This window comes from Aspergillus caelatus (assembly GCF_009193585.1).
Source record: "Aspergillus caelatus strain CBS 763.97 unplaced genomic scaffold BDV27scaffold_91, whole genome shotgun sequence".
NCBI classification, from domain to species: Eukaryota; Fungi; Ascomycota; class Eurotiomycetes; order Eurotiales; family Aspergillaceae; genus Aspergillus; species Aspergillus caelatus.
In genome coordinates, this window is record NW_022475354.1 from 41,344 (window position 1) to 61,365 (window position 20,022).

Genomic DNA, 20,022 nt, shown 5'->3' on the forward strand with positions numbered 1-20,022 from the left:
GACATTATCCAGTCTAATAATGTAAATGCAAGAAGTATACATGAACCAGACAGTAATACATGACCTATTTATAATACCACTAGACTCCAAATGATCTCTTTTTTATGACCAACACTCAAATGCCATCATAAGACATGCTTTCTTTTCTTTTCTTTGTCCCTAATTTTGGGTTCCCAAAATCAACACCCTAACCCTTCTCTTTCCCGCACCCCGGCCACTCTCTTCCTTCACGGAGCTGACGTTGACGTTGACCCTTTGGAAGAGTTCCACACTCATTCCTTGATCAGAGTGGCCCTTATCCGAGACTTGAAGAGTGTATTCCTCGTTGTCAAACTCGCTCTCCCGACGGACTACTAGCTCTCGCCGTTCCTCAACAGAGCGTAGGGCAGAATCACCCTTGAGCACAAAGTCTTCCAGACGCACAACACCCTCGATACCAAATCGCGGAACAAACACCACCACGCCGTTCTCAAAAACGCGCATGACATAACCTTCTTCTTCGATGCCGCCATCCACTCCGTTAGCGGATAGCTTCTCGCCGCGCGCTTTCAGTGCCTGACCAACGTAGTACTCGATGCTGGCTCGACCAGCATGTTGGGCATTGCGGTGGCGGTAGTTGATATTACGGCAGATGTCCTCGAGACGGTTGCGGGTCATGACACCTTCAATGACTGCCCGGCCATCTTCACCTTCATATCCGATAGCAGATGCAAGTTGCCGATGAACTAACAAGTCGGCATATCGTCTGATTGGCGAGGTAAAGTGCGTGTAGATGGGAGAGGCTAAACCATAGTGACGGAATTCCGACTCGGCATGAGCACCTGCACAGAAATACTCTGCAGATGTCATGCATCGGGTAGCGAGAATGCGGACCAGGGTGTTAAAGAAGGGATTCTTAGCATCAACACACTGGTCAAGCGAGTCGGCCAAGGCGCGTGAGCTAGAAACATCAAGTCTCATATCCCGCTTTTTGGAAAGTTGATTAATGAGCTCTTCAAAGTTCTGTGGTGGAGGGGTGGCGTGTCGTCGTAGCATAGCGGTTTGGGAGAATGTACTATAGATTTTAGCTGCAACAGTGATATTGGCGTGAAGCATGAATTCTTCAACGAGGCTGTTGGTTGCGAGCATAGCCTTTGTCTTGACATCCGTAAGTGGATCTCCAACCTCGTCGTTATCGGTTTCGATACGAACTTCAGGCGAGGCCAAGTTCAGTGCACCTGCGTCCATACGCTTCTGGCGGAGAATCTTGGAGAACCGAAGCAAAGTGCGCATGCTCTCGGTTAGTTCATCCTTTTTCGATGGATCGTCAATACGCATCTGGGCTTGCTCGTAACTGAAGGCTTCACGAGAGCGAATGACGGACTTGGTGAAGTCCGTAGAAACAACCTCAGCATTTGGAGTCATCTCCCACAAAACCGAGAAAGCATAACGTTCCACGTAAGGCTTGAGCGAACAAAGATCCGTACCAAGCAAGTGTGGAAGCATATCAATGCGCTTGTCGACTAGATAGACTGTTGTGCCACGCAGACTAGCCTCGAGGTCCATCGCATTATTCGGCTTAACGAAGTGTGATACATCAGCGATATGGACTCCGACTTCAAAGTTGCCATTGGGCAATGGTCGTGTGTGAAGAGCATCGTCAATATCTTGGCAGCCTGGCGGATCAATACTACATATAAGAAGATCTCTGAGGTCTCTGCGGCCTTTCCAGCCAATGTCTTCCTTACTAGCGGGAACTTTCCAGTCATGACCCTCTGCGGGAAGACAGTCGAGAACGGCTTTCGGGAACGGCTTATATTGTACATCGTATTCGAGTAGCAGAGCTTCCGTTTCAGCTCCCTTTGTTTCGAGCTCTCCTAATGAACGGATAAAGTGCCCAGTAGGATACCGAGAATCACGATCCCATGCGTCGATTGTGACGAGAATTCGTTGACCCAGCAGTTCGGAGGCTTGCCTGGTACGGACCCTAATTTTAGGTACACGCTTGTCCATGGGCAATACGAAAACATTTTGTTGACGCCGACCAGAGCTAGCTTGGGAGCCTGTTGATCCCGAGTCAACGTGTCCGACATACTGCCGCCAGTTACGTTTGATCACGCCCACAACCTTAGCTGTTGGCTGAGGCCTTCCTTCTGTGCCCTTTCCATGCGCTTGTCTGACCTCTTCCTGCAAAGCTTTTCTTTCCCTTTCAGTGACCACGGCCTCATTATCCTCCGCGTCAGGGTTGTCATTCTTGGATACTGCTTCTTCATCAACAATCTTAGTTGATGGAGATTTCCACTGATCCTTAGGAAGCACTTCAATCACAACAACATCCCCAGAGATAGCCCTGTTACTGTTGTCGCGACCCAGAATGAGAAGAGGCTTGTCGAATGCTGCGACATTGACGGATCCCTCAAGATAATTGTACGGGGACACATTGAATACACCTTGATGTAAGGTACCAGCCCTCAATCCAGTCATGATCTTGGACATGGTATAGTATTCTGGGTAAAACAGCTCTCCGCGTGTACCCTTGGTCTCTCTTTGTTCTCTTGACTCGTTGATCATGTCGAGTAATCTGTCGGAATTCTCTAAGCCCGAGACGTAATCGGTTAACGACAGAGCTGTCACGTTCTCCTCCTTTGCCTTGCGCAAGCTGTCCTTGTCGTCCGTAATAACAACAATAGTAGGCACTGTCTTCTCTTTCTTTCCCTTCTTCGCTGCGGCTCGTAAATGTTCAGTGTACCATTTTGCTACAGCACGGACGGCACGGTCATTTCTGTCATTGATCGATTCATTTGGCCCTCTTCGTACATGTGTTTCCATTCTAAACTCGTTGAAGAACAGGTAGAAGCGTTTCTCGTCGGTCTTGATCAAGGCAAGTAGGCGGTTGTAGAGAGGTAAAGACTGGTTTTTAAGTTCTTCGAGAACTGTTTGGAGGATGATCACATCGTAGAATGCGCCGGTATGCTCAAATAGATCCATGCCATTCAGCAGCGCGTTCGTATCAGGGACGAGGTAATGGCCACGAGGAAAAGCGGTTGTGCCGGCGGGGTGCTCTGAAAGAACGAAAGGCGCAACTGTGTCGCATTAGCCACTAGAAGCAATATTCTACACCGATCTTACTGACTGTTTCCATTTGCATCCGCTGGAGCGACCGAGGGACATGTTGAGCACAGCTTCGATGAGCAAGGAATATCCTGTCTCAGATAAAGCTCACGAACAATCTTTTGCACCTTTCCACTTTTTGTCGACCTGACGAAGATTTTGCTGGTGACATTTGCGGTATGCGGGTCAGAAGAGAAATCCCTCCGTAAGCTTTTCATGCTGGCAGCTATGTGACCTGACCGTGGAGTCAGGTTTTTTTATCATAAAGCTGCTTTCTGGGATGTTGGTGCGGTCAGTGACGTTCGTTCAGATTCGGTTCCGCTGCTGGCAGTCAAGATAAATGTTGTCCCAAAATGGGAAAGTCTCCGATTACCTCACTAATCGTATTTAATCAGATAACGTGCTTCACCAATTATAACTACATACCTTCATTCCAATAGATATCATACACTCTACTACAAGTTCACTACAGACACATTTTAAGCTTCAATTAAGTAGAAATGGTAATTGCAGTAAGTATTCCTTAATATAACAAACAAAAGAGGAGCGACTCTAGCCACTAACTTCTTATTAACTCGATAGGCCGTGGGGCAACTATGCTCGACTGCGAGCATGACTGCCAATCTGGCCCAGTGTCAGATACTGGTGCGCAAAGCCGTTGCTGCTGGAGCTAAAGTACGGTATATGTCATTGACTTGCGGATTTCTAATTAATACGCGACCAGGCATTGTTTCTTCCTGAAGCGACAGATTATATAGGGTCCTCGCCAGGAGAGACCATCTCACTTGCGCGCTCTGTGCATGATAGTGAATTCGTACTGGGCCTGCAGAAGGAAGCCGTGCAGTCTAATTTACACATAAATGTCGGCATTCATGAACCATCCGCGGATGGTAGAGTAAAGAATACTCTTATTTGGATCAATGAAAAGGGCATTATCACGCAGCGCTATCAGAAAGTTCATCTATTTGACGTAGAGCTCAAAGGTGGTCCCATACTGAAGGAGAGCGCGTCAGTTGCCCCATAAGGTATACTATGAGTATTTGGTGGTTTTACTGACCATTATTACCAGGAGTGTTGAGAAAGGAATGGAAATTTTACCTCCATTCGAGACCCCTGTTGGACGTGTCGGCTTAGCTATATGTTTCGATGTAAGTCACCTGAAAAGGGCCTGGTTTCCATACTGGATGAGGTTAATTATATATATTCTTGTAGCTCCGTTTCCCCGAAATTAGTCTGGCTTTGAAGCGGCAAAATGCCCAGCTTATAACTTATCCTTCAGCATTCACGGTTCCCACGGGAAAGGCCCATTGGGAAACACTACTACGAGCCAGGGCTATTGAAACTCAGTCATATGTGATAGCAGCGGCGCAAGCGGGGTCTCACAATGAGAAAAGAAGGAGCTATGGCCATTCGATGATTGTGAATCCCTGGGGAGAGATTGTAGCCCAGCTTGGCGAAGAACATACAGAACCGCAAATCGCCTTCGCGGATATTGATTTGGACCTTCTAGCGAAGGTTAGGAGAGAGATACCACTTCTTAGAAGGACTGATATATATCCGGAGGTATAATGGTCTAATCCGTAGTAGTGATAACTAGGCGGGGATACAAGTAGACCAATCTCCGCGAATGAACCGTTACCCGATGAATATAGGCGAAGGCTGAAACTAGACGATAGATAGAAATGCTATTTGCGATTGGACAATTGTATTCCTTGCTTTTGCGTTACTTTCTAAAGCAATCGGTGAAAGCATCCCAGAATATACGTTGACAGAGTACATGCAGAATTTAAGAAGAAAAAAGAACATAGGTAAGGGAATAAAAAGACCTGTCTAGACTGAGCTGGCGAATCGTATCCGCTAGCACAGGTACAACATCTCATCCGAAACTGTTTTCCATGTCCGACCGCTCTATGTACAATGTACAAGGAAATACTCAGAACAAATTTGTCCCTTACTTCCTCTGAGCTTTCTCGGGGTCCTCCAGGATACCCTCGGCTTCGAGTCTCCGCCGTGCCTCTTCCAGAGCCCATGTCTGTATCCTGCCAGGAAGTTAGTTTTATGCACTAGTAGGTTTTCACATTTCATGTAGCATAGCGGCTTCTGTTGATAATAGCGAGCCGAAGCGCAAGGGATTAACGTACGAGGTGTCTGGCTTGAAAACGTATGCGACACCGGCAACGAGCAAGCTGCCAATGAATCCGTAGTACCAGATGTTCTCCCAGCCTTCCTTCACGTATTTCTGGCCTGGCTTGACACCGAAAAGCCACCCAGTCGGAGGGTCGTAGTGATCTCCATGATCAGCGGCACGGAGGTTGGTACGAGTCGAGAAACCCTGAACGTTCTGAGGCCTGCGCAAAAGGCAGCGGGCGCGAAGGCTGTGCGTCAAAGTACGAGCAGACATTGCGGCTATGAAGAGTAGCGGAGAATATAACGAATTCCTGGTCCTTAAAGCAGTCGATGATAAGGGACAGGCGGTGGCGGGTTGAGGCCCCTGTCGGATTCCAGTAGGCAAGGACGGTGGGGTTAAAACGTCAAATTCGGTGTTCCTTCGGCCAGCGATGATAATAGTCTGTCCAATTGATCAGTTCCTGATCCGACCGCTGTCGTTGAAGGCGCAGGAGGCGTTAAGTTGGAGGGGTGACGGTTTGAACAGCGGTTGATGTTCAGAAGCCGCAAAAGGCCGATGGAGTCATTGCGCTAGTCCCAATCAGGTCAGTTCTCATACCGTCTTCGTGCCTGCGATTTAAGGCATAGTTTTGCCTGAGGCATACTACCACCAACGCGCGCGACGCGTCTAGCGATTCCCTTATCGCATCTACATCTTAGGTCCATGATTCATGCGATTGCATGCGTCAAGACACAAATCCTACTTAAGTTAGATTCATGCATGTCACTTCCTTGAATTGATTTTCCAGAATTGTAATAACTGTCTTCTCTATCCTTCGTCCCAGTACGTTGACTAACCGGTATACATTCTCTGCAGGCCAGGCAGGCTTTCCATTGCTAAATATCCACTTAAGACTAATCGAGATGCTCTGCTGCTCTCGTACGAAAGACGAGCAGCTCTAACTATGAACCCCATGAATAAGAACACCAATTCATATACCATTTCCTCGAACTCCCGCTCGGAGCTGAATGCTTTTCGGTACATCAGAGATGATAAAAGTATTGAGAAATCACCATCTAAGAGATCGCCGCCCAAATCGCCCATAAAGCCAGCACATACGAACAAGGAGAATCAATCCTCGTGGTTGAATGGTGTTACTCGGTCAGATCAAGCCGATTTAACTAAAATAGAAGCTTCGGATGATAAACCAGATGCGAAGACAGCCAAGGAATGTCCTCAGACTCCGGGAAATAGGATTCCATTGGCAGATTTGATTAGCAATGCTGAAGATGCCATTAGCCAAGCCCCAGCGCAAGAGTTTACACCTGAAGACTATGTTATTTGGCAGCATGTCCCTGCGAGTTCAAATCCGGACACGATGTCTCAAACGCCTGCAACACAAGCCAGGAAACGCCGGCATATCTCTTCCCCAACCAGTTCGCCCTTAGCTGGAAATTCGAAAGGCGCAGGTCAAGAGTCTCTTGACATGCATTCATCATTGCACGGACTTCAAAGGACTCCACAGAACGACCTCGCAACCGAACTATGGAACAACTATGTAGGTAAATTCACTGCCAACGGCAATGGAACTCTACCACCACCTCAATTCACACACCTCCTTTCCTCCTCTCCACAGACTCCCGCACCGGCTAGGACAGGTCGCGATTCCTCTGGCTTAAGACGGTCGAATAGTTGCAACGCCGAATGGCCCAGTTCTAAAGCTAAACGAAGGAGGATCGATGGTGGAGGCGTTGGCACAGGCCGCGGCATCTTTTCTCGGACAAAAAGCAATGTCGTTGACTCTGGAGGTATCAATTCGTCTAAAATCAATTTTCTCGTGGAAAGGATCGAACAGAGTCTCCGAAATGCGCCAAAGTCACCGAAAATCCACAATCCCGCAGAGGATTCATCGCCTGTGCCTAGACGCAAAGGCATGCAACGAAGTCGGTCAGCGTCTCCCATGCAAGATAGACCTGGCCATCATTCTCCATCTAAATCAAATCAGGATAACAAGGTCAATGAGGTCTATCCTGAACCCCAAGACAAAGAGCACGCCTCTTCGTCCGAGTTCGGGGACGATGACTTTGATCAAGGTTTCCTTGAACTTGCGGAAGCCTCTATGGATCCATTTGTTGAACATGGTAGCCTACCAAGCGCAATGGATACTGGAGGAAATACCACATTCCTTTTGACGAACGCCCACGAGCCACATGATGAAAAGCAAGACCCTTACGCTCATGCAACGACTCTGAATTCGGAAGCGGGGCCTAACGAGAAAACCGACTATTCTCTCAATACGGTTGACATTGACGACGATGAATTTGATGAGTTTTCGGATAATATAGATGATATCCTTGCCGAGTGCGACGCAGCTCCAAGTACGAAGCTAGTGAGACCCATCTCAAAGAATAATACGGCCTCCAACCTATCTAGACTTGGAAGTGGCACCGCTAGCTCGTCTACGATAATGGTGAAGCCAGCCCAAGGGATGAGCGTGCCACGGGGGGAATCCTCTGGTGACGAATTTGAGGACGATGACTTTGACATGGAGGCTATCGAGCAGTCTATGAGGCAGTCAGGTGCAGATGGATCAAACTATGTTTGTCACTCTTAGTGGGTATATTTACTAGATATTTGCTAAGTGTATTATAAATAGAACTTTAGTCGACAAGCCATCAAGCGCTACTTGATTGTTGATATTGCTGAGTCTACCTATACCACTGAAAAGGGACGCCTCCAGCCAGAAAAGGTTTGCCATCGGATACTCTAGAAGCCTCACAGGTAGAAGCTGACATTGTAATCAGGTGTTGTTAGTACAAGATGAAAGAAACACTCAGAAAAAGGTCGTTGCCCTGCGGGAATCATGGTTTGATAGTCCATGCTGCAAGGATTCCTATATTCACTTAATCGGCGATTTTGATACAGCAGGCCATTGCATCGTCAACGATTCCCACAATATGATCATTCTTCACCCGGACCATCTAGTTTCGGCGACAGTTGTCGCGGATTCGATTGGTTGTCAGCGGCGGGCTGTGCTTCAGGACCGTATAAAAAACACCGGTGACATTGGAAAGCCCCAAGTGTTTGGAAATATTTTCCATGAAGTCTTCCAAGAGGCAATGAAGGCCAATCAATGGAATATATCTTCACTGAGATGCTTGGTTGAAATAGTCATTGTGAAGCATATTGAGGAACTGTACTTGATTCACATGAGCATTCCTGAAGCCATCGATTATGTGATGGGCAAAATCCCAGCCCTGATGTCATGGGCAGACACTTTCCTCAAGGCAAAGCCAAGTGTGAGTGGAATTTTCAGCAACTTACGACGGTATGCGTACTCATCTTTACCAATAGGCGCAATCCCTTGTTGAAGACCGAAATAGTTCCAAGCTCCGCCTGAGCATCAACAAGCTACTTGAGGTTGAAGAACACATTTGGTCTCCGATGTATGGTCTAAAAGGCAATATCGATGCCACTGTACAAGTTGCCTGCCATGATGGCGAGAGCGACAAGAACTTGGTTGTGCCCCTTGAGCTTAAGACGGGTAACAGGGACACAAATCATGCTCATAGGGCTCAGACGGCTCTCTATACACTTTTGCTTTCTGATCGCTACGGTGAGCCTAGGACTTGTCACGAACAACTGCGCTTATTCTAACCTGACCTATCTTCATCAGATGTGGAAGTTACATTCGGCCTTCTCTATTACCTCGAGACGTCGAGAATTTTCCGTATTCGCGGCATTCGTCATGAGCTCCTCCAGATGATTCAGGCGCGAAATCGAGTAGCTGGCTATATGTGCCGAAGAACCCAACTACCACCCATGGTTAAAAGGCAGGCTTTGTGTAATAAATGCTTCTCCAAGACGCCTTGCTTTATCTATCACAAGCTGGTTGATGATGGCGACGGCGAATCAAGCGGACTCGGCGACGAGTTCGTAAAGGCCATGGACCACCTGACATCCAAGGATCGTGACTTTTTCCGAAAATGGGATGATCTGCTCACAAAGGAGGAGCAAAGTATGATGAGATTTAAGCGGGAGCTTTGGACATTGCTAAGCAGTGAGCGGGAAGCTCTCGGTCGGTGCTTCGGCGACATTGTAATCGAACCTTGGTCAGCCTTTGAAGACAAGGATGGGGTAAAGATAAATCGCTATCGCTATACCTTTGTGAAACGGCGGCTAGCACCATCTTTCTCTTTTACTGAGTCACAGCTCACAGTTGGAGAGCCGATCGTGATATCTGATGAAAAGGGTCATTTTGCGCTTGCAAATGGCTATGTCGTGCAAGTCAGTCCCCAACGTGTCTCTGTCGCAGTGGATCGCCGACTGCATAATGCCAGAACCAAGTCCAAAGGCTTCGATGCCAAAATAAATCAGACATTCAGGGGCATAATGGAAATCCCTGGCGCCGATGCTGCTTCCTCGAATCCATCAAATGAACCAGAAGAAGAGGTCATTTACCGACTGGATAAAGACGAGTTCAGTAATGGCATGGCCATTGTTCGAGCAAATTTAGTTGGTATGATGGAAAGAGACCTGTTCCAAGCCAAGAATCTTAGGAGGCTGATCGTTGAAGGATCCGCTCCCACATTCCAACCAACATTGTTCGGGTACAAGGTCTCTGACACCGACAGGGCATGCTTGAATGTTGATCAGAAACGAGCTATTGATAAAGTGATGAGCGCTAAAGACTATGCTTTGGTATTGGGAATGCCAGGGACAGGCAAGACGACAACTATTGCCCACATAATTCGGGCATTAGTATCGCAAGGGAAAAGTGTGCTTCTAACATCGTACACTCACACAGCAGTTGACAACATACTTTTGAAGATTCGGGATGACAACATTCGTATCTTACGGATTGGGGCTGCAGCGAAGGTGCATCCTGAGGTTCAGCAGTTCGCCGACCTTGCGGCAGTTCCCAAAAGCACAATTGAAGAACTTAAAGGGGCATATGAAGACTCGCAGATTGTTGCAACAACCTGTCTTGGAATCGGCCACAGCGTTTTTAGTCAGCGCATATTCGATTATTGCATCGTCGACGAAGCCTCCCAGATCACCTTGCCTGTATGTTTAGGTCCGGTCCGAATGGCAAAGACGTTCATCCTTGTCGGCGATCATTACCAACTGCCACCTCTTGTGCAGAATAAGGAGGCTCAGGAAGGGGGGCTCGACGTTAGTCTCTTCAAACTTCTCTCTGATTCTCACCCGGCATCAGTTGTCAACCTTGAACATCAGTATCGAATGTGCAAAGACATTATGCTCCTCTCAAACACCCTCATCTACTCTGGGCAGCTCAAATGTGGAACCCAGGAGGTTGCTGCGCGATCTTTGGAGGTTCCCAATATCGGGGGTCTCAGGCATCTTCATTTGGACCATTTCCAACCCCCAGGGCAAAGGCAGCTCTGTTTGGGTACAAGTCAGGGTCGCTGCTGGCTTCGCGATTTGGTCGACCCATCTGCGAAAACCCGCCTTGTCAACACAGACACTCTGGCCACACCAGCCTTAGACATATCACAGGGGTCGCGAATCGTCAACCCTACCGAGGCAATACTCTGCGCCCAACTCGTAGAGGCCTTCATCTCTTGCGGCATACCAGCACGAAGCATTGGTGTCATCACGTTCTATCGCAGCCAACTTTCGCTTCTGAAACAGAATTTGCACCATCACCTACCGGATCTCGAAATGCACACCGCGGACAAATTCCAAGGACGAGATAAAGATGTTGTGGTACTGAGCTGCGTGCGCAGCAATTCAGACAACCATGTCGGCGATCTTCTCCGTGACTGGAGACGGGTTAACGTTGCTTTTACCCGAGCACGAACAAAGCTCCTTGTTGTTGGAAGCAAGGGCACCCTCCGTGGCGGTAATGAGCTGCTAGGCAAATATGTGAAGTTAGTCGAAGAGCAAGGCTGGATATATGACTTGCCAAAGGGCGCTGTGGAAGATCACGTCTTTAACTCTGACAACATCCATACACAACGCCAGCCACAAGAAAGGTCAACACCCAGTCCGAAGAGGAGTCCTACTTCTCAAAAGAAGGCCCGCAATCCTCTAAGTCCAGCACAAGCCCGGAATGCCCCGCAGGGTCTCAGGAAGCCGGCAAAGAAGGGAGCCAAGCTGCTGAGTGGTAACAAGGTCCTTGGGAATAGACCAGTGCTTCAAGATGTTGTGAACGACCTTATTGGATGATCATTGTAGCCATTTAAGACTTTCCATTTTCCTGTATTTTCTTGGATATGTTTCTGTTTGTAGGTATTATTTTGTTGGAGTTCTATATACTATTCACTGGGAATTGGGACAATGACTGGAGGGACAGGAGCAGCTGGGACATCAAATTTTGGATACTAGTTGATACCATACGGTTAGCTTTATATATTGAATCAGGTAATTCGCGCTCTATACCTCAGTACTTCTTGTTCATCCGCAAATAAATCTACATTGCAACAAATCGTAAAGGACAATACAAAACAAGTCGTACATATACGGCTTGCAAACCCTAGTATTTGAAGGGAAAGATGTGTTGGTCGATATAACCCACTTGGTGGCTACATGTCAGGGCATAGTCGACATGTCACTTTCATATTCTAATTTCTCTTGGCCAATATCAGTTGTGATGTGTACACACCCAACGCACTGTGTGATATATGCTTCATTTCTAAACAATTGAAACGCCAACATACTCCCAGCAAACACATGAGCGACCGATTTTAGATCTAGTACCAGAGCTCTTCTGCACATTATCACTAGCTCCACCTTCAGAAGGAAATGTCAGAACCGTATAACCGTCTTTTCCTTCAACAGCTTCCCTCCCCAGGGCACTCGCAGAGAAAGCAAACCAGGAAGAGGCCTCTAGATCCTTCGGGGAAGTCTCTTGTCTGAGAATGAAGCAGTCAGCATGCGATGTTCGATAAACTAACAGGGAGTTGAGGGGTAAGGTCAACAACATACAATAGAGTAAGGAATAGCTCCATGATCCATTTGGAAGAGAGGAAACCATGCCATCTCAAACTGACTATACCTGACGGCTTTGCTTCGTCGGCGTCCGGTATGCTATAGCGACATAGGTATGGGTCTACATCGTCGCTCGCTAATACTCGAGGGGATCCGAGGGCCACCATTCCAAGCCATTCGGAGATTTCGTCGCAATAATCCTTTAATTCCTGCTCTGGCGCCGTTTCTGTGATATTCATTCCCTTGAAAGGTGGGACGAGTATGTCACGGTATTCAGTGCGCACTGGTTCGCAGTCTATAATGTGAGGGTGGTTTCCTTTCAGGGAAGGATCGTCTAGTCATTCTTTAGTGTGTGAATTAAGGGGTGAAGAATATGGTTTATAGTACCGGAGGAAATGCCACACGACACCGATGCCAGGTCATAGAAGAGCCAGGCCACAGTGTGATTAAGGACATTCTTGAATGCCCATACTAGTTTCTCAAAGCCTTTCTTACCGTGAAGCATTGACGGCAGCCGCAGGTTGATCTTCACGACTATCCGAACATATGAGTATGTAAATATAGGGTAAAGATATGACATATAAATACGTACGATATCTTTCCTTTGTATGTTTTCTGCCCCCACTACGAATGGGCTTCCCTGTTAGACCTGTTCGTTCAAATATCTCCTTTCCAAGTTCTAGTTTCAGGATTCCTATAGGTAGGTCAGTCTGTAACAGTTGCCAAATGAACACTTTGTCCAGAAAGGGGATACAATACCATCTCTGAGAGTAAACACATTATCTGAACCAGAACGTCCCTCTGATATCATGAGAATATTTCCTATAACGTAGTTAGAATAGCCCTCATCCACAGTATCTTTCTTCATCGAATGAAGCGGGATCATTGCAGTAGATTTTTAGTTACCAGATTTGATATAAGCATTGAAAAAGTCCCCCTCGAGCAGAGACGACAGTGACATGAACACTCTAGCATATCGCAGCTTGGGAAGTTTAGTATCTAATGAGCTCTCAATGGTTTTATAGGTTGCTTCAGGTAATGTAACCTCCACCTATTCGTACGTGGTCAGCCAGAATATATCACTTAGGGGAGTGGTAATGGAGAAATAGAAGGGTCAAGTACCGTGTGCACGAACGGATGTCCCCAAATGGCCGAAAAGGGCGACTTTTTCATCGGCGGCTGTTTGGAGTCGATGAAGCAAGGCAGTTGAGCCACTGCCGTGTAGCATTTCTCGCGCCTAGACGCGTCATCTTCCAGATCGAACATATTATTTTGTCTTGGGCAATCTCTATGATATATAACCCTATGCACCGAGAGTTTGATACCAAATCAAATGGCGCGCTGTGGTTGGTTCGAAGAATCTGTCAAAAGCTGTTAGTTTAAAGAACAGCAGTGGATAATTATCTATGTCGTCAGGTGATAATTTACTTACTAATAGCAAATCACAAATATATCAATGAGAGAATTAACAGATCGGTTATGTTGGCAGTTCGTCAGAAACGACCTCCAAGACATTGAAATTTGATGTCCTTTGGATGCGATGAAAAAGCGGACATCATCTGATTGGACAATGGACCCCCAATAGTAAACGGATTCGGCCGTCATCTTCGACTCTATAAAAAATACTTTAAATTCAATCATCGCTTTCAGGGAGGGATATGTACTTGTAATGATTATTTGAAGTGTGCTGTTCCTAGGAAGGCTCTCTATCACTGTCTCTCGCTTCCTATTGACTTTTTGTCTTCTTAAACTGTTTTAGATACATAACTACTAATGATAAAAGTTGTCGCGAAAATATATTTCGAACTACAGAAGGATGTGGATAAATGACTTCTCTACAATCCAGTATAAATACATGCGCAAACTCTCTTCTAACGCCAGATCACAACAACTAAGGGACATAATGCGCCGAATTGACAATTGTTGATATTAATGATGCGCCATTGGCGCATGGTTCCCAATGTCTAAGGCACCAAGGCACCCAACCAGCTTGATCATCCGCCTTTATCATTGCCGCCGCTACTCCAAACATCGATATGCAACGGACGATTTCTCCGCGCAACTAGTACTCTATATATTGTGGTCGCAATTCCCGGGTAACTACCTACACCCTTTCGCGAAAGTTCCTTCCAACTTTCATTGACCACAGCCCCTCGGGGCATCAACGTGGGTTGCTCCTGCCACCGCCGCCATCGTCACGACTCCGCCAGGGACAGCAGCTACGAACAATGGCACCACCCCGACGCAATCTACTCCCCAAGGAGCGATTTGCATTCTCATTCGGGAGCCTCAAGACTCAAAGCTATCATGATCCTATTGCACGAACGCCTGGATCTCATACGTGTGTCTTCGTCCAAGGAAACTGTTGCACCTGCACAACACATCCCAGCTCAGGTTCAAGCTGATAATATATATCTTTCTTGGTAGAATTCGAACGATAGCATGGAACCCCACCGGCCAGCTTATCGCTACAGGCTCAGCGGATCGTACCCTTCGAATCTGGAACCCTGAACGCGCGCAAGTCAAATACTCGACTGACCTCCGCGGTCACACCGCGGGGATCGAGAAAGTCTTATTTAACCCAGTTCGAGACTCGGAACTAGCGAGCTGCTCATCTGATGGTACCGTGCGCTTCTGGGATGTTCGCTCGAAGACATGTGTGAGCCGTCTAGATGTCGGCGGCGAGGCTTTCACTTTGTCTTGGTCGGCTGATGGGAGCACAATGGTGGTTGGAAGGAAGGTGAGGAGCTCTGAACATTTACAGGGTGCACACAAGTGGCTGAAACATGGACTGACTGACATATTTTTAATTACTAGGATGACACTCTGATACCAATCTCCATTGAATCGCCTTCTACCCCAACTGTGCTCGAAAACGGAGTATTAAATGTCCCATCCACCCAGTCTCAGAAACCCATCGCAGGCCCAACCACCTATAAAGTCCTAGATTCCCACCCACAGCCCGTCCAAACAAATGCAACATCTTTTTCTCATCACATTTCCACACCAACCTCGCCTGATCTTCACCTCTTCGCAACCACCGGCGAAGGCACGGTCAAAATATTATCCTACCCATCCTTCGACATCCTCCACACCCTTAATGCTCACACATCCGCCTGCCTTTCTATTGCCCTCGCACCTACAGGACGCTATCTCGCCGTCGGCGGCAGCGATGCCCTCATTTCTCTGTGGGATACATCGGATTGGATTTGTCGACGCACCGTGTCTAGTAATAATGGTGGGGCCGTCCGCGGGGTAAGCTGGAGCTTCGACGGGAGATTCATTTGCGGTGCTTGTGATGAAGTAGGCTGCGGCGGTAATGGAATTGAGATCTTCCATGCTGAAACAGGCGAAAGCGTGTATACTGTTCCTACTGGTGGCGGGGTGAATTCGGGCATTCCTGCCGTCGCATGGCATCCCTCGCGCTATTGGCTTGCGTACTCTACTACAGCAGACGGTCCCGGAGGTGGTGGAGCTAGTGGACTTAAGATTGTGGGAGCTGCGGGTGGGAATCTCTGATGATTGTGTGTTTTAACGTACTGTGCGATCAGCTGTCACCGGATGCTTGGTCTACCGTATTTCGCAGAAAGGCGCGTGTTTTAGCCAACAGCTAGGTGTTTCCACAACATGATTTATATACCCATGATATCGCTGTCCGGCAGTAAAATAAGCTCGAGCTGAAAGTCATGTACAATACACACAGTCAGGCTTGTTGATAAAAGAGAAAGATCAGTCACCTGATATAACCATAAAAAAGAACTCGCGAGCAGGTAGAAAAGGTTCGAGTCCAGAAAGGATCCCGACTGTATTTTTTTAAGATGGTAATATGCTGAGGGGAATAACAGTAGTACTAAAGCTGCATGCAATGCCTTCTCTCCCCTTCATGAACACCTTTAACTCAAGACGCAATAGAAATGTCATGGGCACCCCACCATCACAATTTGGCTGCATCGGGGGCTCAAGATGCGAACAGACATCTGTCCACTAGCCCTATTTGAGTTTGGATCGTGGAACTCTTGCAAGCAGCAAGGACCGCATGGATATGTAAGTGTAGTAGATTGTAGAGTGGAAACTGCCCACCTCAAGGGTAATTATAGAAAACAAGTCCAAGATTTGGAGTAGAGTGCTCTATTAGAAAAGCCCAAGGGCGACAAATGCAGATACAACTTCGCGATCGACGTTGAGGAGCCATTCATTTTGGAATCGTTGCTCACCACCACATCCAACAATCAACGAGCGCAGTCGATCTCGGATGAAGTCGCGAATGTTGATCTTGTGGAGGATATCAGAGTTTTCCCAGTGACGTTTGCGTTCGTTTTCGGGGGGTTCATTCTCATCCCACTTGCCCGTTTCTGCGTTATTCCAGTAGACCAGATGGTCACCAGCACGGGGGTCATTTTCGGTCTCAGTCCCTTCGGCGAGCTCGGTGACGATGTCTGTCCATGTGTTGAGATAGGATTGGAGGTGATTGAGTATGTACGGAGGTGGTTGTGTGTCTGGGCCATTCAAATTGAGTAGCTGGGTAAGTGCAAGCGCATGGAGTTTCTTTTGCGTTGTGCTTCCGATATTGTCATAGTGGAGGAACCATTCTGTGAGCAGCCAGGTAAGGGCTTGTTCTTCAGATGTTCCCGTCGCGGCGGAAACCGCTGATGCGAAGATCTTTGGGTACGCCAGTGCCAAGCGGGCAAGAACAGAGAAGTAGTCCGTCTCAACGACGCCATACACAGATGCTTGTTTTCTGTTAGGTCCAGTAGTTTGGCTGGCCTCATAGGCGGAGTAGAGGCCTTCCAGGAGAGATGATAGGAAGGAACTGTCAAGGAGCGATCGAGTGATCACATTATATGAATTTTCGCTGCCGCCATCCACGGCCTCAGTGCCACGTACCATTAACTCGACTAGGCGTGGCACGACGCCGAGGCGTTGGCGTGTTGTAGATTTCAAGAGAGTCTCAAGGGAGGCGAGGAAAGGAAGTCGTACTCGGTCACTCAGCACCTCTTGCGGCGCAAGGTAGACATAAGATTCTGCGATTTGAAGGGCTTGCGGAACGCTATCCGTGGCAGCTTCAAAAATAGGGAGAAGTGCAGGAAGAAGAGAAAGGATTTCAGGAGAAGCTGGGGCTGGAGTTTGCGTCAAGATAGCCCCCCAGAGGTCTAATGCCTCATCGAGCAGATATACCAATGTTTCCTATGCGCGAATTAGTATTCCTTCACGAATTATTTCAATAAGGAGCAAGGTGAAACGTACAGAGCCTGGTTCCACTGAGTTCTGAATGAGAGGTAGGATGAGTGAGTGGTATCGCACTGAATCTTGCTTAAGGGAGTTGATCAACGATGACAGTAAGGTAAGAATAGCCTGTTTCATGAGATGTTCCTCCCCGGAACTTTCCCATAGCGGGGGTAGCAGCGACAATATCTGATCTGAGAATGGGGTAATCTGGGGAGTCATTAGCATACTTGTGTGAAGGTACAGCGGGGTAGGGAAATTCATACATGGTCTTCCATCTTGATTACAGCCACGCGGACCGTATCTAAAAGCCCCATCTTTGTTTCAGAGAGTTCAACCTCTTGGACCAAGGACATCAGGTCATGAAGGATAGAGGGCGCATAGGGCAGAAACCCAGTGGGTGAGAACTCGAACGGATAAAGCACGTTCTTTAGTTGTCTACCAGCTGTGATGCGGACTACTAAGTCGTTCAACGGGTCTTGCTTGCTAAGAAGGTGCTGGAAGATTTGATAGATGGCATCTGTGTTCAGCTCGCTCGACTTGACGGGGACCCACTGGCCTAAGAGGATGGCAATTCTCCGCCTCAAAACGTTATAGCCCTGCTCTTGAATCTGCACTTCTGGGACGAGTGTGGTCTCTAAGAATTTGTTGAAATCCAAATGCTGCTCGAGACTTGCGGAGGCAAGTCCGATCGCCGAGTATAATGAATCCTTCAGTAACACATCACGATTGTCGGGACCTGGCAGTATCCTGTTAACAGAGTTCAGCGCCGCCTTAGGGTATCAGGTACTTACTTGCAAAGTTGTAGAACACGGTTAAAAGTCGCGGGATGAGCAGGTCTTTGAAATGGATGACCAGATCAAGGAAGAGCTTTTCGGAGCATGATCGAATAGAGAACTCCCAAGCGTCGGAAACGTCTTCTTCTTTCCGTTCCCACTCTTCAGGGTCTTCCTCCCATTCTTGGAAATCGTTTGTTCTGAACCTGAAGAACTGTGTAACGAGAAGCTCCATGACATTGACCACAAAGTCGTGGGTAAAGAGTTCCGCCTTGATAAGTTCAATAGACTGCTTTTTCTCCTCCTTATCTTCAGGGGTCTGGTACTTGAAGGTCTGAGCTGGGTTGAATGCCATTTTGGAACAAGCTCTGATCAGAAGAAGGGCTTTGAGCCCAGCTTTTTCCATCAGCGACTTTCCCTCTTGTTCACCAGTTGCGCCTAGCTGCCCGTAGTTCTCTCCTAGTTTAATCACTAGACTCCAATATGATCGAACGAGGGGAATGCTATCTGGTAGCAATGCAAAAGAGGCAGCACGATCCTTGGCCATCTCGACATGAAGCTTCGATAGCTGTAAAACATGCTTCTCAATCGCCTTCTGCACATTCTCCGGTAGACTAATGGAACCGCTGATGAACTGAAGGAAGCGACTGGAGTGAGAATGAGTTAACAGCCAAAAATCTTTGACTTCGTTATGACGGTTGGGGTGTTCGTATCCAGCTATCGCAAGGCGCCGAACGACCTTGAGAGACACTAGACTTTGCTCAAGACTCTCCAATAATGCTCCTTCGTCAACAACACCCTGCTCTAAAAGCGATACCCATTTGTTCACTTTGTCCACATATATACTTCCCAGAAGATGGAAGATCTCTGGAGCAACAGATTGAAGGTTGGTTCGTGTCCTTTGCAACCGGGCTGTTGATAGTTCCTTGATTATCTGCAAAATGATTGTAAGGGTCCGTGGCAATTGCAATGGGCTGGCGCCTGGCTGGGTTGAGGAACGGAGGAAGTTGATAAGTGATGAGATACCGTCGGGCCTTGACAAAACAGTTAGAAGAACAGCTACCAAACGTGAACAAAAGGATACGCACCAGTCTTGAGGAAATTCATAGCGCATAATCTTGGAGATCATTAATGCATTGTGTAATGCTAAAAGAGCAGCGGGCTCCACGACACCCGCTTGTAAGGCTCTGTTCTTTATCTGCTCTTTCTCTTCCTTTTTGATGGCGCTATTTGAGTATTAGCAACTGCAACCTTTCACCGATATAGGAATGCGACTGCATAGGCTTACTTTGTCGCGGTCTTTCGCCAATACTTATCAATGCCGTTCTTCAATTGGATGATAGCAAGGTATCGGACTTCGTTGGGTACAGAGTGATCTAGGAAGACATCCTATAGAAAGAGCAACACATAAGTAAGGCAAAATTAAAAAAGATTATACGGCATCAAATTACCTGGAGAGAGGTATAGTAATTCTCCTGCTTTTCCCAGTTTTGCAATTGCTGGGTACCAGTGTGCACCTGCTGCTGCGTCGAGCTTGCTGCCAAAACCAAGGCATTGAGAACATTCTGGGGAGTCAAGGGGTTTGACTCCCCGGGTAACTCGACGACGTGAGCCATACTATGGGATGGCTGGAAGCTTGGGTTGGAGGCGAGAGCTATAGATAGCTATCAAGCAATTGACTCCAAACCCCAATCTCAGCCAAGAGAGGAACCTCCAAGACACTATGGACGCATAGAATATGGGGTTTGGCCTGGTCCTTGAAGTCCTATTTTGTGGCGAAATGTGAGAGATTTCTATTGATAGGAGAGTAACACGCGAAGAGCTCTCTCCGTTGTCCGTATACATTAGCCCGTATTGTTTGCTCCCCGCCTT

At 47.5% G+C, this 20,022-nt stretch overlaps 8 protein-coding genes across 8 annotated transcripts; 4 read left to right on the top strand and 4 right to left on the bottom strand.

Moving 5' to 3' along the window:
* Nucleotides 1-47: 47 nt before the first annotated feature.
* Nucleotides 48-3,357, bottom strand: BDV27DRAFT_115198 (exosome catalytic subunit DIS3). Its single transcript, XM_032064635.1, has 2 exons — nt 3,113-3,357; nt 48-3,062 (listed from the first exon to the last, which is right to left on the bottom strand). Exons 1-2 carry the CDS (start codon nt 3,306-3,308, stop codon nt 160-162), a joined length of 3,099 nt encoding a protein of 1,032 aa, XP_031927439.1. The 5' UTR covers nt 3,309-3,357; the 3' UTR covers nt 48-159.
* A 165-nt stretch (nt 3,358-3,522) lies between these two features.
* BDV27DRAFT_128527 (carbon-nitrogen hydrolase family protein) lies at nt 3,523-4,783 on the top strand. The gene is made up of 5 exons (XM_032066993.1): nt 3,523-3,602; nt 3,673-3,765; nt 3,815-4,098; nt 4,160-4,238; nt 4,303-4,783. The coding sequence occupies exons 1-5, from the start codon at nt 3,591-3,593 to the stop codon at nt 4,657-4,659; spliced, it is 825 nt and encodes a 274-aa protein (XP_031927440.1). The 5' UTR covers nt 3,523-3,590; the 3' UTR covers nt 4,660-4,783.
* On the bottom strand, nt 4,768-5,755 carry BDV27DRAFT_128529 (uncharacterized protein). The gene is made up of 2 exons (XM_032066994.1): nt 5,232-5,755; nt 4,768-5,129 (listed from the first exon to the last, which is right to left on the bottom strand). The coding sequence occupies exons 1-2, from the start codon at nt 5,489-5,491 to the stop codon at nt 5,042-5,044; spliced, it is 348 nt and encodes a 115-aa protein (XP_031927441.1). The 5' UTR covers nt 5,492-5,755; the 3' UTR covers nt 4,768-5,041.
* Nucleotides 5,756-9,943: 4,188 nt separating this feature from the next.
* BDV27DRAFT_128533 (uncharacterized protein) lies at nt 9,944-10,353 on the top strand. The gene has a single exon (XM_032066995.1). It carries the CDS (start codon nt 10,035-10,037, stop codon nt 10,272-10,274), a length of 240 nt encoding a protein of 79 aa, XP_031927442.1. The 5' UTR covers nt 9,944-10,034; the 3' UTR covers nt 10,275-10,353.
* Nucleotides 10,354-10,392: 39 nt separating this feature from the next.
* BDV27DRAFT_128534 (bifunctional ATP-dependent DNA helicase/ssDNA endodeoxyribonuclease DNA2) lies at nt 10,393-11,585 on the top strand. The gene has a single exon (XM_032066996.1). It carries the CDS (start codon nt 10,442-10,444, stop codon nt 11,387-11,389), a length of 948 nt encoding a protein of 315 aa, XP_031927443.1. The 5' UTR covers nt 10,393-10,441; the 3' UTR covers nt 11,390-11,585.
* A 179-nt stretch (nt 11,586-11,764) lies between these two features.
* BDV27DRAFT_128537 (ribonuclease P protein subunit p40) lies at nt 11,765-13,662 on the bottom strand. Its single transcript, XM_032066997.1, has 8 exons — nt 13,584-13,662; nt 13,274-13,512; nt 13,058-13,202; nt 12,911-12,973; nt 12,744-12,845; nt 12,539-12,685; nt 12,149-12,485; nt 11,765-12,075 (listed from the first exon to the last, which is right to left on the bottom strand). The coding sequence occupies exons 2-8, from the start codon at nt 13,415-13,417 to the stop codon at nt 11,856-11,858; spliced, it is 1,158 nt and encodes a 385-aa protein (XP_031927444.1). The 5' UTR covers nt 13,418-13,512; nt 13,584-13,662; the 3' UTR covers nt 11,765-11,855.
* Nucleotides 13,663-14,198: 536 nt separating this feature from the next.
* Nucleotides 14,199-15,801, top strand: BDV27DRAFT_128540 (WD repeat-containing protein). The gene is made up of 3 exons (XM_032066998.1): nt 14,199-14,492; nt 14,579-14,891; nt 14,969-15,801. Exons 1-3 carry the CDS (start codon nt 14,380-14,382, stop codon nt 15,668-15,670), a joined length of 1,128 nt encoding a protein of 375 aa, XP_031927445.1. The 5' UTR covers nt 14,199-14,379; the 3' UTR covers nt 15,671-15,801.
* Nucleotides 15,802-16,210: 409 nt separating this feature from the next.
* Nucleotides 16,211-19,917, bottom strand: BDV27DRAFT_115241 (putative importin 11). Its single transcript, XM_032064637.1, has 7 exons — nt 19,602-19,917; nt 19,439-19,539; nt 19,239-19,376; nt 18,169-19,184; nt 17,641-18,113; nt 17,396-17,584; nt 16,211-17,335 (listed from the first exon to the last, which is right to left on the bottom strand). The coding sequence occupies exons 1-7, from the start codon at nt 19,764-19,766 to the stop codon at nt 16,283-16,285; spliced, it is 3,135 nt and encodes a 1,044-aa protein (XP_031927446.1). The 5' UTR covers nt 19,767-19,917; the 3' UTR covers nt 16,211-16,282.
* Nucleotides 19,918-20,022: the final 105 nt, after the last annotated feature.

Excerpts from the sequence above, each read along its gene's own strand:
- BDV27DRAFT_128533 (XM_032066995.1), top strand. The coding sequence starts at position 10,035 with ATGACAACATTCGTATCTTACGGATTGGGGCTGCAGCGAAGGTGCATC.
- BDV27DRAFT_128537 (XM_032066997.1), bottom strand. The coding sequence starts at position 13,417 with ATGTTCGATCTGGAAGATGACGCGTCTAGGCGCGAGAAATGCTACACG. Across the intron at positions 13,203-13,273 it reads GACATCCGTTCGTGCACACG|GTGGAGGTTACATTACCTGA; the intron begins GTACTTGACCCT and ends ACGTACGAATAG. Across the intron at positions 12,686-12,743 it reads ACATACAAAGGAAAGATATC|TCGTGAAGATCAACCTGCGG; the intron begins GTACGTATTTAT and ends ATGTTCGGATAG.
- BDV27DRAFT_128529 (XM_032066994.1), bottom strand. The coding sequence starts at position 5,491 with ATGTCTGCTCGTACTTTGACGCACAGCCTTCGCGCCCGCTGCCTTTTG. Across the intron at positions 5,130-5,231 it reads GTTTTCAAGCCAGACACCTC|GATACAGACATGGGCTCTGG; the intron begins GTACGTTAATCC and ends ACTTCCTGGCAG.
- BDV27DRAFT_115198 (XM_032064635.1), bottom strand. The coding sequence starts at position 3,308 with ATGAAAAGCTTACGGAGGGATTTCTCTTCTGACCCGCATACCGCAAAT. Across the intron at positions 3,063-3,112 it reads AGCGGATGCAAATGGAAACA|TTGCGCCTTTCGTTCTTTCA; the intron begins GTCAGTAAGATC and ends AATGCGACACAG.
- BDV27DRAFT_115241 (XM_032064637.1), bottom strand. The coding sequence starts at position 19,766 with ATGGCTCACGTCGTCGAGTTACCCGGGGAGTCAAACCCCTTGACTCCC. Across the intron at positions 19,540-19,601 it reads ATTACTATACCTCTCTCCAG|GATGTCTTCCTAGATCACTC; the intron begins GTAATTTGATGC and ends CTCTTTCTATAG. Across the intron at positions 19,185-19,238 it reads TATGAATTTCCTCAAGACTG|GCCCGACGGTATCTCATCAC; the intron begins GTGCGTATCCTT and ends TGTTTTGTCAAG.
- BDV27DRAFT_128527 (XM_032066993.1), top strand. Across the intron at positions 3,766-3,814 it reads CCGTTGCTGCTGGAGCTAAA|GCATTGTTTCTTCCTGAAGC; the intron begins GTACGGTATATG and ends ATACGCGACCAG. Across the intron at positions 4,239-4,302 it reads GCTTAGCTATATGTTTCGAT|CTCCGTTTCCCCGAAATTAG; the intron begins GTAAGTCACCTG and ends ATATTCTTGTAG.
- BDV27DRAFT_128540 (XM_032066998.1), top strand. The coding sequence starts at position 14,380 with ATGGCACCACCCCGACGCAATCTACTCCCCAAGGAGCGATTTGCATTC. Across the intron at positions 14,493-14,578 it reads CGAACGCCTGGATCTCATAC|AATTCGAACGATAGCATGGA; the intron begins GTGTGTCTTCGT and ends CTTTCTTGGTAG. Across the intron at positions 14,892-14,968 it reads CAATGGTGGTTGGAAGGAAG|GATGACACTCTGATACCAAT; the intron begins GTGAGGAGCTCT and ends TTTAATTACTAG.
- BDV27DRAFT_128534 (XM_032066996.1), top strand. The coding sequence starts at position 10,442 with ATGTGCAAAGACATTATGCTCCTCTCAAACACCCTCATCTACTCTGGG.